General features: G+C 42.4%; 1 protein-coding gene across 1 annotated transcript in view; it reads right to left on the bottom strand.

Moving 5' to 3' along the window:
- The window catches only part of ARHGEF38 (Rho guanine nucleotide exchange factor 38), a 139,461-nt gene extending 127,590 nt beyond the window's left edge, over window positions 1-11,871 (bottom strand). The window contains exon 1 of the mRNA XM_070408580.1: window positions 11,565-11,871. Coding sequence (XP_070264681.1) covers window positions 11,565-11,775 — 211 coding nt within the window. The 5' untranslated portion in view covers window positions 11,776-11,871. The remainder of the gene's footprint in view (window positions 1-11,564) is intronic.
- Between the last annotated feature and the right edge of the window lie 3,407 nt (window positions 11,872-15,278).

The raw sequence follows: 15,278 nt of genomic DNA, 5'->3' as shown, positions 1-15,278 counted from the left end.
CTGGGTCTAATTGTTTCTTCAGGATTTTCATGTTCTCTGGTTGACCCCTAGAGCAAGGACAATGGACCAGGTACAGAAACTCACCAGGGCAGAAAGCTCTGCATGCCTAGCAAGGGGCAAAACTAGAAAACAAGAACCTCACTCCCAGCATATAGACCCCCTGACCTTTCCTTCCCTAAAGATAACATCTAGGCCTCAGTTGTGTTTCATCTCCAGGCCCAGAAAAGCAGCAAAACCAGACAAGTGACTCCATGGCTGCCTCAGGACCAGCTGCAGTGACTAATGACCCCCTGCCCTGGCACTGACCAATCAGTGGAGAACAGGATCCTGAAAGAGCACACCTGGAAAGCTGATGAATATTCTATTAAGACACTCCCCTGAGACCTCCCCTAAGATTTCCAAGACAAAGGACCCAGTGCTTGCTCTCCCTCCAAGGAGCACACCTGTGCCATTCCCCCATGAGATTTGCAACCAGGGGAGCAATGGGGCAGTGGCAGCTCATCCCAGGATAACTCCCTGAAACTTTCTCTAAGGGCCCCTTTTCTCTGACTTCCCAGTGAGCCAAAGCAGCCCAGCCTAGGCTTTCCTGTTGCTTCTTCTATGCCCTTCCTTGTTTCACTCTCCTAAGTATATTTTTGCTGCCATCACAGACCCAATACCTTTTGGCTCAGTGCTGTGTAGCCCTTCCCTTTGTACATCCTCATTCCCCAACCTTTTTCCTTAAATAAATTAAATTCTTCTTTAATCATTGTCTGAGGTGGCTATTTAGCCTGCCCGCGCAACATGCACCACGTACTTTAACCTTTCATCCTCCATGCCATGTAGAAATAATAACCTAATAAAATACATATGCTTTTTTCCTTTTTAATCTTTCTTCTGTCAGTTCAACTTACAGGTCCAAGCCATAGAACCTTAGAGGATAAAGGGGAAGTTTTTTTGTCCCCTATACAACAGTAGGTAGGATAGTCAGTGGAAGACACGCCAACAAGGTGGGTGAGCTGGAATCTCAAAGATGAGAATCCATACTTGCTGAGATTTGGTGGAAGAAACTTTAAGGCTATGATAAAGGCCAGGCATTAGGTACAAATTTGACTCTAAGCAACAAGCAGCTAAATAGGTAAATTGCTTGTTTTTATCTGGAAGGGGGACATGTTCTAATTCTTAAGGGAAACGAAAGTCTTTCCTTGAATAAAACTGAATAGCGCTGAGAGAGGTAAGCAATGTCTTCAACTATTTCCCAACAAAGACAGAAGCAGAACTCTGTGGCAGCTTTCGGGAGTGGCGCTGGAGACCTAGCATTCAGATGCACTTCGGAAAGACGATTCTGTGAGGGCTGCACGGACTCAGTGTACTTAGAGCAGTAGCTGGAGGACGTGACCTTTAAGTTTTCTTCTTTAAGGAAGCACCGGGTATCAGACAGACAAGATTACCTTCTCCATCAAGGGCCACGGTGCAGGCATCTCAGTGAATTCATTTTATTCTGCCATTCATTAATCAAGAAAGAAATTGTTCAAAACAACCTGGGACAAAGGCTTTTAATCATAATACTCTATTTTCCTGCTTCATGTGTGAGACTCACAATTTAGGCTGACTTCATTGAATTCTATTGAAACATTCCTTACCCAGATAAAGAGCTGCTTGTTTCCAGCATATAATTACATTCTTTTCACTTGCAAATGCATACACCACCACCAGCACTAGCACCATCTCTCCCCTCCACTCTCCCCCTCCACTGCTATAGAATGGGGCTTTCAGGTTTTGGGGTATATATTGAGTTTTGTAGAGATGCAAATAAACATATGACAACAGGCATGAAATTAAAGACATAGTATTAAGATATTCAAACAAAGTGGGAATTGGAAATCATGAAACCATTGCTATAGGAGCAGATTTGTTTAACCTAACTTTGTAATTTTGTTTTCTGACAATTAAACATAAAAACAAAACATCCTATCTAATAAAGAGGGAATATGCTAATTGACTCTCACACTGTCGCAAAAATGGCAGCACCCACAGCCAATAAGGAGGGAATATGCTAATTGACTGCCTTGCCTTCAAAGATGGTGGCGCCCACAGCCACAAGATGGCTGGCAGGGGAGGGCGGCAGTTGTGGGCAACCAGGCCAGCAGGGGAGGGAAGTTGGGGGCAACCGGGATAGCAGGAGAGCAGTTAGGCATCGATCAGGCTGGCAGGGGAGTGGTTAGGGCAGCAGTTCTCAACCTGTGGGTTGCAACTCCTTTGGCAGTCGAATGACCCTTTCACAGGGGGTCACCTAAAACCATCCTGCATATCAGATATTTACATTATGATTCATAACAGTAGCAACATTACAGTTCTGAAGTAGCAATGAAAATAATTTTATGGTTGGGTCACAACATGAGGAACTGTATTTAAAGGGCCAGAAGGTTGAGAACCACGGGGTTAGGGGGTGATCAAGCTGGCAGGCAGAAGTGGTTAGGGGTAATCAGGCAGGCAGGCAGGCAAGCAGTTGGGAGCCAGCATTCCCGGATTGTGAGAGGGATGTCCGACTGCCAGTTTAGGCCCGATCCACAGGGATTGGGCCTAAACTGGCAGTTGGACATCCCCCAAGGATTTCCAGATTGGAGAGGGTGCAGGCTGGGCTGAGGGACAACAGCCCCCCAGTGCAAAAATTTCATGCACCTGGCCTCTAGTTTGTTAAATAACAACACTGTGTCAGGGGAATGTCACAATAATTTGTTTTAAATGTGTAGTCCAAAGTGAAAAATTAGGCAAGTCAAGCTTTTTCATAATAGTAGAGGAATGTCATCTACACTAATAAAAGAGAAACATGCAAATTGGTGTCACTCCACTACACCCACCAGCCAATCAGAGTGACTATGCAAATTAACTCAACAAAGATGGTGGTTAATTTGCATACATAGGTGCAGAGCAAAGACTGAAGATGGTGGCAGCCACAGAGCTGGAGCGAGCAGGAGGCTTGGGTTGCTCCCAGCACAGAGGAAGCCAAGCTTCCCGTCTGCCTTGGACTCCGCTCAAGGAGGAGCTGGGGGGAAAAAAGGAGGGGCTGGGAGTAGCCAGAGTGGAGAAGCCAAGCCTCACTGCTGTGGCCAGACCAAAGACCTGTGTCCCAGGTGCCGGAGGAAAACCGGTGCCGGCAGCCAGGGGAGGGAAGGCCTATTGCGCGAATCTTCGTGCAACGAGCCACTAGTCATATTATATAACACTTGCTACAACCATAACATTGCTTTGACTTCTCACTACTTATAAACCATGCAGATAAAATAAACACCTACTAGGTCAATGAATTATATACATTCTATTTTGCAAATGTTTAAAGCACCTGAGTTCAAATCCAAATTCTACCACCTGAGGCATCAGAATATGCCATGCCAAAATATGCCATGGTCCCAGATACCCTGAACCTAGTCTAGAAATGATGGTAGGGATCCAAGGTTGTTGGTAACTTTGGCCCAAGGACTCCCCACCTACTTGGTGGAGAGGGGACTGCAGAGGGATGCTCTAAAGTATAACCTGAAGCCAAATTTTGCCTGGTTCTAATGGTGATATTGCTAACAAGTTTAGCAATTCTTACAATAATTTCACCTTCACCAGGAAATCAATACCCAAAAAATATTGAATATGATTATGGCAGTAAGAAAAAATAATTCTGTAAAAAGGGGTGTTTTTTTCCTTTCCTGTCTCAACAGAAACAAAGATGAATGTCTCCTGAGTGCTTTTCTCTCACCAATCTTTCCCCAACTATGTCACTATTTTAAGGTGCATTTCATATATTTATGAGGAAGGGAGAGGGAGAGAAAAAGAAACATCTAATCTAATAAAAGAGAAACATGCAAATTAACCATACCTCCACTACACCAACAAGCCATGCCCACAAGCCACACCCACCAGTCAATCAGGAGCGAATATGCAAATTAACCCAACTAAGTTGGCAGTGGCCACGGAGCTGGAGCGAGCAGGAGGCTTGGTTGCCCCGGCGATGGAGGAAGCCAAGCTTCCTGCCTGCCCTGCCAGCCCTGAGCTCTGCTCAAGGCTACAAAGTTTCAATTATAGAAGATAAATAAATCCCAGATACCTGCTTCCAGCCCAAGGCCATGGCCAGCCTGAAAACAGCCATCAGCCCTTCCCCCAGGCTGGCCAAACCCATGGGGTGAGGGTCCCCACTGGGGGGTTTGACCAGCCTGCAAACAGCCATCAGCCCCTCACCCAGGCTGGCCAGGCACTCCGGCGGGACCCCCACCCTGATCCGGGACACTCTTCAGGGCAAACCAGCTAGCTCCCACCTGTGCACCAGGCCTCTATCCTATATAATAAAAAGGTAATATGCAAATTGACCCTAACAGCAGAACGACTGGGAATGACTGGTCACTATGACACACACTGACCACCAGGGGGCAGATGCTCAATGCAGGAACTGCCCCCTGGTGGTCAGTGCGCTCCCATAGGGGGAGCTCTGCTCAGCCACAAGCCATGCTGCCTGCTGCCAGCACAGCAGTGGTGGTGGGAGCCTCTCCCACCTCCTCAGCAGGGCTAAGGATGTCCAACTGCAGCTTAGGCCTGCTCCCTGCTGGCAAGTGGACATCCCCGGAGGGCTCCTGGGCTGCCAGAGGGATGTCTGACTTCCAGCTTGGGCCCAATCCCCCAGGGAGCAGGCCTAAGCCAGAAGGTGGACATCCCCCAAGGGGTCCCAGACTGTGAGAGGGCACAGGACAGGCTGAGGGACACCCCCCCCCCCCCCCGAGTGCACAAATTTTTGTGCACTGGGCCTCTAGTCAATGATATGAGAGAATCATTGATCAGCTTCCTCCTGCACACCCCACACTGGGGATCGAGCCACAACTCGGGCATGTGCCTTGACTCAGAATTGAACCGTGACCTCCTGGGTTCATAGGTTGACGCTCAACCACTGAGCCATGCTGGCCAGGCAGGTACATTTCTCATTATGCTTATAGAAGGGAAAAATTTCCTGTCACAATGTGATCTAGTGAAATAGCTCCAATTTAATTTCTGGGAGTCACACTTTATTTGATTCATGTGGCTCTTTTAAAAACTTCAAAACAATTTTATAGAAAAAAAGGAAAGTAAAATATCATGCTTCTTGTTAGTTTCTATGCATGTGACAAGACAGAAATAATTAGTTTTAAAATTGTCTTGCTGTTTATAAATACAGTTGCCCTTCAAACCATGAAGCACATCTTGTTTGTATTGGTGTCACATTACTGATCCAAGTCCTTCCCATTTTACTAAAGGGGGCTTGGAGGCACAGAAAGGGGAAGGAGTGCCTTAATGCTGAAAGAGCAGACAGGAACAAAGAGGGCTTAGAGCGCTGGGACAGAAACATGCACAGACAGCCGGACAACTCATTTTATTCCACCCTTCACTGGCCTTGAACAAATTCACCAAATCATCCAGTGTTAACAACTCCTCCTGCTCATGTACTAATTGGTGTTTTCTTAAAAGTCATTACAAGTTAAGTGGCCCCATAATCTTACAAGTCTAACTTTTTATTTGAGCCATTTAATCTCATACTGCAAAATATGTTATTCTGTATAAAGTTCATGTGGTCAAGTGGTTCCTTATGATCATCATAGTGAGAAAACTTCGGGTTTTCATAAAACAACCAAGCAATCATTTCTTATTGAGAATGACATGATAGCCTTTGAAAAATAAATAATAATAATACATAAAGCACCATGGACCTCACACTAGGTGATTTTTGACTTGTCTTACCAGCAGCAGTAATGACGTTTTACTATTCACTCTTACTCTTTCACCTGATACAGTGGGGCCTTGACTTACGAGTTTAATTCGTTCCGTGACAGAGCTCGTAACTCAAATTACTCGTATGTCAAATCATTAAAGTGAACAAGTGAGACACGTGATGCTGGGCTGATGTTGTGGCATTCACTGTGACGTTCGCTGCGCCAACTAGCGGTGGGGTATCTGAAGCTGGCTCGTAACCCAAATTTTAGCTCGCAACTCAAAGCAAAAAATCAGCAGAGAGATGGCTCATATCTTGAAAAACTCGTTAATTGGGACATCCTTAAGTCAAGGCCTCACTGTACTTCATAAACAAAAATATGCTTTGGCCAAAAAATTAACCAGAAGCTTAGTGTGGCCACTGTTTCAGTTTGGGTTGCTGTAATAAATATACCATAGATTGGGTAGCTTGAATAACAAACATTTATTTCTCACAATTCTGGAGGTTGAGAAGTCCAAGATCAAGGTGCCAGCAGATCTGGTGGCTGGTAAGGGCAGAGGGAGAGGAAGCAAGCTCTTTCAGGTCTCTTCCTATAAAGGCACTAGCGCCATTCATGAGGGCTCTACCCTCATGATGTAATTATTTCCCAAAGGCCCCACCTCCTAATACCATTGCACTCAGGATTAGGCATCAGTATATGAGTTGGAGGGTGGGGGGCATAAACATTCATCCTATAGTATTTATAATGTCACTAATATCAATTATATAGGGTTTTCAGAAAAGGCTGCTGAATGTTAATCAATACACTTTTTATAGCAAGTTTTAATTATTACAGAAATACATCTGAAGTACACACACAACTACATATCTATATATAATAGATTAGATTGGATAATCTGTATAAACAGACATATTTGTGTGTTACAATTTAAATCAAGCAAATGTCAAATGTAGAACTCACACATATAATCATATACAAATCATTCCCCCCACCCCCCACCCCCCAAAAAAGTAGTTTACCAACTCAGTCATTAAATTTCCCCTGCTTGGACCACTTTATCTGGCTCCCATTCAAATGCAGCTGAGCTAGCTAGGCAGCTGAGATGATGCCCTCACATTCTGTATGGAAGAAGAAGAATGAACTGAGGTGTGGTCTGGTGTGCTCTAAAAGGTAGACTCGGGAATGAGATAGGCTTCCACTAAGAATTATTTGTTATAGAGTCAATTCTGTACATTTTAAGCCCTGCTATGTTTATTTCTTTTTACTGAAGAATCATCTTTATTCATGGAGACCTCTATCCTCACATATGAAGACACAAGTGTTCGTAATTCAGGGCTTGATGCCTTCCTATAAGGCACTAGAGTCATTCATGAGAATGACATGATAGCCTGTCATTCTCATTAATTCACACTCATTTCCATCCTGAACCAGATCATTCCAATCATTCATTCTACTTGAAAGTTACTGAGTGCTCACATGTGCTGGGAATGATTCTAAGTTCAGAGATGGAACAGTTACGTAGAGTGTTTGGGGCGTGAGAGATGGGAGAAGAAATGAAAGTCAGTAATAGGCAATAAACAAGTGGAAGGAATTTTAGAGACAGAACAGGAAGTCTTAGGAAATATGGGGAGTTCATGGGAGAGGAATGCATAAGTTGGGGCTTGGAGACACCAAAATGCTTACCTTACTTTTACAGAGGACAGAGAAATGTTACAGGAGGCAGGCATATTTTCACAGAGGATAAAGAAAAGTCATAAGATACCAGGAAGAGGGGAACATATTTTCATAAAGGATAAAAGAATGTTGCAAGATAAGGGGGAGATAAGGAGGGGGCACCACATGGGCTTTGACTTTTGAAACTGATACTATGTAGCAGAGTGACCAATGAGGACAGCATGGGGGTCCTAAATTAAGGAAGGGTCCAATTAGTAAAGGACATGTTCAGACAAAGAGCTACAGCCTTTACAAAGAGACTCAGCAGATTTTAGATTTTTTTAATTTTTCCCATTAGAGAGAGCGAGCGAGCAGGTTTTTTCTATTTAGGGACCCCTCCCCAGGGAGAGTTGTATACACTTACAATAAACTTCCACATTTTTATTAAAGAAATCTTTTAGTCCATGAATTTATTCTTCAACTTCGTAGGACAAAGACTCACAGAAGAAGAATCTGCACCCCGAACTCCACATTTCACAAAGAAACAAGCAACATATTTTTAATTTCAGACAAAGGTAAGTACAATGAAGAGGTTAAAACACACTTCTCCCCCAATTCTGCCCCTTCTTCCTCATCCCCACCTTATCATCTGTTAATGTTTTCTAACAACTTCTTCCACTCAATCCTGAATAAATCATTTCCTCCTTTTGTGGACCCACTGATCTCACCCCCACTTCTATCCTGTCACTTTACCATATTTGTTTACCTGCCTTATCTTTCCCAAAGAGACTGTTAAGCTCCTGTAGAGTAAAGGTCAGACTTTTTTATATAATGATTTTTCAGTTGGAATTCCTGGCATATGTATTGGTTTTGCTTTACCATATAACATTTTCAATAAATTAACTGAAATAAAAAAGCTACTAACGGTAGGCTCACATTGTACAACTTGAGGCTTAGTAGGAGTGACTATGCTGATGTGATCACAATATCATAAAGATTTTATGATATTCTCATCAAAACCATGTTCTATTGTTTAATCTAGTAGCTTTTACCCAGTGTACATTTTTTTTAAAGTTACAGTTTAGAATTCACACTACTAAAGTGATGTCTGTCAGAAATTGAACTGAACAAATATATAGTAAGAGTTAAGAGCCCAGGGGCACCAGAGAAAAGATATTATATTTCCCAGAACACGCAGAACTCCCTTCCAGAGAAAGAGTTAGAGCAGCGAATTGTAATACTCAGATAGCAACATAGCACTGGCAAGTGACTAAACAATTTGAGGCAGCCTTCCAGTATATGAAAGTACACTGTGACCCCACATGGCTGCAGGCCATCTCTCTGAGGGCTCTAACCAGCTCAGTTCTTCATTCAGTGCCTCCTAGGGAACTACCTGCTCTAAGGTAGGCAGAGGGAAAACTCTCCATTGCAGTAATGAAGAGCTTCTAGATGGTTAGGACTCATCTTCACGATAATGGATATAGTAGGACCAGAGCGCAAACCCACAGAAATGATTGCTTTGAACATTAATGAGAAATGCCTTATATTGTTGCCAAAATAGTTAGAGAAGAATCATGTCAAAAGCTGTATTACCCATTAGATATCACACTTGGGTTTTATTAAGAGTTACAGTCAAACCTCGATTCTCAAACGTCTCCCATCTCAAGCAATCTGACAACCCTTTCAGGCTGATACCTGTATGATCAGTCACGTGTTCTCAGGCAACAAAGGAGAGAATATGTGTATAAGAGTCAGTTTACCACTGTTAAAATCTCAGAATACTGTGATGTGAATATTTTTGTGGGGTTTTTTTGTTATTGTTGTTGCTTTAATTATTATTAAATTTTCATTTTTTACTGTACATTTCCCTTCCTTTCTGTTAAATTTTCATTTACATTTTATATACTTTGTATGTGTTTATTTACAGATTAAACAGTGCATTAGGCATGTACTGTGTATAAGAAAGTTTAAAACAGAATTAAAGTCTGGAAGGGACTAATTCAATTTACATTCTTTCTAATGGGAAAAAATTATGGTTTTTTGAACAGCCTTCCAGAATGAATTAAGTTTGAGAAACGAGGTTCTACTGTACTTCTAAAAAAAATTACTTATTAGGAGGCCAGTCTATCCCTACAGGTCTGATGTGCTCCGGCAAACTCCCTGATGATTTTCCTCCAGCACAGGCAGTTCTAGGAACACAGCTTCACTCCTGAGTCTTTTCTTTCACCTTCAAAGACAGGATCCAACAGAGCACAGGGCAGTAACAAATCCAGTGGAGTATACAAGAAGAATGAAGTCTCTGCTTGCAGAGTAACTAACAAACATCGGCTATATTTTGTGGTCATAGACTTATTTTTTCAGTTAAGTTTAGGAAGTGAATAGTGAAAAGTATTTTCCATTTTTATTTTGCTAATGGAAATTCTGAACCAAAAAAGATGCCGAATCAGTGAATCTCAGAAGAAGAAACATGTTATTAGGAAGACAGCAGTGGGCTTTGCCAGAATTGCTTTATGTGGTCTCTTCATAAGGATAGAAAATAGTTGACATAGATTAGTTGAATAGGAAATTTGCATTAATAGAAGGTAAGTCCTGTTCTATCATTATGATACCCATTGCTCCTAAAATTAGAAATAACTACTGCTTATTGAGCACATACCATGTATCAGCCAATATACTAGGTGTTTCATGTAATTATCTAATTTAATTTTCCTAATAATAGTACATAGTATCAATATCCCATTTTCACAGGGAAACTGAAGCTCAGAAATCTTGAGTAATTAGCTCAAAGTCTTACAGGTGGTAAATTAAAGAGACAGGATTAGAAACCAATGTGTCTGACTTTTTACATTTGCATTCTTCCCAATGTATCAATTGCCTTGAGGATAATTAATTTCAAAGATCAAATGTCATCCCTCCACCATTTAAAAGAATATTTAAATTATTGTTCAAGAATAAGACTTGACTCTACATTTCACTTCTGAGTTTTCAGGTTTTTTAAAACCCAAGTGTGATATCTAATGGGTAATACAGCTTTTAGTATGATTCTTCTCTAACTAGTTTGGCAACAATATAAGGCATTTTCTTATTAATGTTCAAAGCAATCATTTCTGTGGGTTTGCGCTCTGGTCCTTATATAGCCATTATCATGAAGATGAGTCCTAACCACCTAAGAATTCTTTTCACAGTCAGAATTTCAAAGATTTAATTCTTTTAACTTAATCTGAATAACTAAATGCAAGCATATTTTTGATGAAAGAGACCAGCTAAGTACAAGCTTATTCCATTGGTCGTTCTGGCCCCATTACAGTGTTTCAATCCAGAATGACACCTCTGGTGGGATTATGAGAGCTCACACACAATGTGGTCAAAGAGGAAGAGACGGGTTCTGAGGATCACATAACAGGTATGGCAGTGGATACTTAAAACATTGCACAATACAAACATTCAAATTAAGTTTCCTGGAATAAGTGACCTTCAAGAGAAAAGGGGGGTGGGGAGAGAGGGTAGATGGGAAGGGATAGAGAAATTCAAGGCCTGAAACAGAGGGCATGTTATAATAACTGTGTCAATTTATCTCACGACCATCACAAACTAAACTGAAGTTATTTCCTCAAAAGTCATTCAACCCAAGCATGCTAAACATCTCTTACCATACTTGGATGTTGTTTGATTTACTCTAAAGTAATGAACACTTAAGTGATTTTCAACAAATCCTGTTACACCATCCTGCTGACAAGTCTTTATTTTTCACAGATGTGATGGTAGTTTCATGCCCCTATTTAATCACAGTTCAGTGCAATTACCTAGATAGGTCTCATGGTGTGACACCTCATACCTATCTATTGAGATAAACTCTCCTTTGTAGCTTTCTAAATTATTTCCTTTCTAGTGCTTTCCACTCCTTGAGTCAGATGGACAAGGGGGAAGGAAGGAGAGTAGGAAGCAGAAAAAAATACTACTCTTATCATGAGAAAAAAAATAGGAAGAGTAATTCAGAATTGGCTTTTGAACTATTGAAGCATGTAATCACTTGTTCCAATAATTTATGAATTACATTTACTTTCATTTTATTTTTTCTTATTTTCCTCTTAGAGAGGAGGTAATATTTGATTTCCTCCTCTGCCTTAAGTGTTTTCTTTGCAAATGGAAGAGTAGGAGAAAAAAAGCTGGGAGGGCAGTAACCTGGGACAATTGATTGCTCTTGGTTACCTTGCAGTTTCTGGTTGTATTCGGTCCTGTCAGACTGGCTCCTCCTCAGGGTACCAGCGTGGTCCCCAGAAACACTGCTCTCAACTACAGTGTCAGTCTTCCTTCTCTCCAGCATGTAGAGCCGGGACCTCAAGAAGTTCAGGTTCTTTTTCTTGGTGCCCATGCTTCCTTTCCCATTAGCTTCTTCTGGCTCCATCTGAGGCAAAGACATGCTTCAGAGGCTTGCAGGCAAAGGCTGCTTGCTAAAGTGCCTCAGGGCGAGGGTTAAAGCCACCAGAGTGACAAGTTTAGCTGCCTCCTTCTAACTAGCCGGCTTCACTCCAGGGTTACCTGGTTGTAACTGCCACCTGTGCAGGAGTCCCAGAGCCCCGCCCCTATGAGGTCATTCTTCTTTATACCTAGAATCCAACAGGGGAAGTTGCCACCTGTTACCTGAGAGACCTGCAGCACAGAGCTAGGCAAAGCAGGGACTACTCTGTCACATGCTCCTGGGGCAAACAAAAATCCCATTGTGTGGGGCGAGGGCTGGGGTGAGGGGAAGGAGAGTTGGGAGAAGGAAGAGAACAAGGTGAGGCAGGGAGCAAGGGAAGTACAGAGTGTAACTTGTAGCTGATGGGTTTCCTGTGTACCGAGGGGTGTGTACAGGTGCCCTCAGGGCACTGTGATGCTCTGCTGTCTGGAGGCAGATGTGGGCTTGTACATGACCTTTAGCTAGAGTGACCACGGAGTTAGTGAGAGTTTGCATTTTCATCACAACAGTATCATTTTTCAGGATCACTGTGCGCAGTCAGTCATGAACGTCCATCCGGAGATTATGTACTAAAAAATATACTTGCCAAACCCCCTGATCCGCATTCCTGAGGAAACAAGGATTTGAACTTGAGAGAGGTCTGTCGCAGGCACAGGAAGAAAAGAGAATGTTCAAAGAGGCTGCCAGAGCCTTTGGGATTTCTCATCTCCCCGTGCTGCCCCTGCCTGAAATTAGTCGATTCCTGGTCCCAGCCCTGTCCCTCTGGAGCCTGGTCCTTAGGAACAGTAGCACTGCGTCAGGGTATGATTTCTGTATAATCTTCTCCCCATCCCTTTTGCAGATGGAGTGACAAAAAAGGCAGCTCACCTTGGGAAAAGAAGAGGAAAAATGTTTGAAACTGAGAAGAGACATGTAGAAAGTAGAAAGTGTGGAGGGCAAACACTGGGAGAGAGAAAGGCAAATAGTGATGGGCCTTTCATTAATTTTTTAGAGTTGTTTTTCCTTGTACTCACTGAGATTTCTCAAGGGAAAGGTTCTAAGAAGCTCTGGGGATGCACTGAGTGGCTTGTATGCCCTCATTAAAGAAAAGAAAGACCCTAAAGAAGAAAGCAGGTTCGTTTTTTGTGGAAAGGGATGGCCAAAATTCAGCTTTGTGCTGCCCATTCTGAATCATGGTTAACTCTTGTTAGATGAGGTTTATAAATGAGGAAAAAGAGATAAAAACCACTTGCCAACTGTGGGCTGAATACAATTCACATAATTTCCTTTAAAGATAAAAGAGAAATCTTCACCTAATTTAGAAACACCTAGATATAGCCTGGCATATTGAATGGCTTTTATTTAATATAATTGATCATCTTTTTAAAGCAAGCCTTTCCAAGTACATTTAATAAATACTTATAATGATGCACTCACCACTAATATATAAAATGAGATTTCTAGATTCATATTTAAAATGGCTAAATTGTATTCTAATATTGTATCTACATATATGTATACTAGAGGCCCAATGCACAAAATTCATGCAAGAGTAGGCCTTCCTTTCCTCTGTTGCCGGCACCGGCTTCCCTCTGGCACCCAGGACCCGGGCTTCCCTTGTAGCCCCAGCTTCCTCCAGAAGGTCGTCCAGAAGAACGTCTGGTCTAATTAGCATATTACACTTTCATTATCTATATATATAAAACCCTAATATACAAATAGACCAAACAGCAGAACAACTGAACAACCAGTCTCTATGACATGTGCTGACCACCAGGGGGTGCACGTGGAACATGGCAGGCATTGGCAGCAAGCAGCAGAGCACGCGGAACATAGTGGGTGTTGGCCATGGTGGGATGGTGAAGCAGGTGAGCGGGGGCACCAGATCAAGGCAGGGTGCCGGTCACTGTCATCGGGGTGAGCCTCTGGTGGTTACTGAAAATTTTTTGCTCCCACGTGCCACAGTCCTGCCCAGTGCTCGCGCCTGCTACTGGCACGGGCCCCCCTCGCACACCAGCTGCCTGGCCTAGTGCTGGCCCCAATTGCTTGGCGCTGTTAGCAAGTGTGAGCAGCGGCTGCTGGCCCCGATCACCCCTGAGGGCTTCTCCACCTCCCCCTGCTCCTGAGGGGCGATTGAGGCAGCAGCCACCACTTGCCGTCAGCAGGGGTGCAAGTGGGGCCAGCGCTGTCAGTGCATGGGAGTGGCGATGGCGGGAGTGGGGTTGCAGGCAGACAGGAGACCAGGAGCCGCTGTGGGAGGGGCCGGGTGAGGGCACGGAGGATGGGCTAAGACCCGCCCCTGTGCCCACTGCAGTCTCACAGCCCACAGTTACTTTCAAGGTGCACAAATCCACGCACTGGGCCCCTAGTTATAGATAATATGCTTGTGTGCATTCTCCTGGTTTTAACAGACATACTATTAGACATAGCACTACTAAAATTGTACAATTAAAACTACAGGACTGTCCTGACCCAGTGGCTCAGTTGGTTGGAGTATCATTTGGTACATCAAAATGTTGCAACTTTGATTCCCAGTCAGGGCACATACCTGAGTTGCAGGATCAATCCCTGGTCGGGGCACATACAGGAGGCAATTGATAGATGTTTCTGTCTCACATAAATGTTTACTCTCTCTCTCTCTCTTTCTATCTCTCTCTTTCTCTCTCTCTCTCTCTCCCTTCCTTTCACTCTCTAAAATTAATAAACATATCCTAAGGTGAGCATACAAAAAACAACAACAAAAACTACAGGATTTATAGGAAATATGTGGTTAGACACAGCACTCAAAAACTTTGTCAGTGACTCATCAAAAGCAGATAGAAAATGAACACAAAATTATAGCATAGCTTTACATGTGATAGATGGTTAAGAAATACATAAATATTATAATAAATGTAGAACTTTAACTTGAAAAAGAAGTGAAGGTTCAAAAAATAAAATTAAAATATTAAAATTTAAAAAAAGAAGTCATAGGATCATAGCCTGCGAGTGAAGTGATAGCAGAAGAGAGATTTAAAATCAGATGGAAAGGTACACTGCCAGCAGTGAGCAGGTGTGGCTGGGGCCACAGGCATTAAACTGAAGTCACTGATCACTTTAAGGGACATACATGTGTGAGTTTTGTGTACTTCTTTGTGGCTCAGGGCATCTGGATAGTTTTCTGCATTCACTTAGTCTTTCAAGTGCATGAAATCACACATGAGCAAATATGAAACTGTATTATGCTTAAACAGTTCCTCTTTATTGGTAAAACTTTGTGTTTTCAAAATAAGCATTATAGAAGACCTAACTGTAGTAGCTTTATTATGTTTTTAAATTTCATTATTTAAGAAGATGCATAGAATAGCTATTATGAATTCAGTAGTAAATTTATATTATATTTATTCACAATAATTTCTATATCAACTTTAAAAATATAGACAAATTCTTTTCAAGTTATCTTGAATCAATCAGTAAATGGTCATTGTTAGTTGCTTCTCAATATT

The sequence above is a fragment of the Myotis yumanensis genome, unplaced genomic scaffold (genome assembly GCF_028538775.1).
Source record: "Myotis yumanensis isolate MYYU_CA2020_CCGP unplaced genomic scaffold, mMyoYum1.0.hap1 SCAF_1, whole genome shotgun sequence".
NCBI classification, from domain to species: Eukaryota; Metazoa; Chordata; class Mammalia; order Chiroptera; family Vespertilionidae; genus Myotis; species Myotis yumanensis.
The sequence above is the reverse complement of the archived record's forward strand: the minus strand, read 5'-3'. Positions and strand labels throughout refer to the sequence as shown.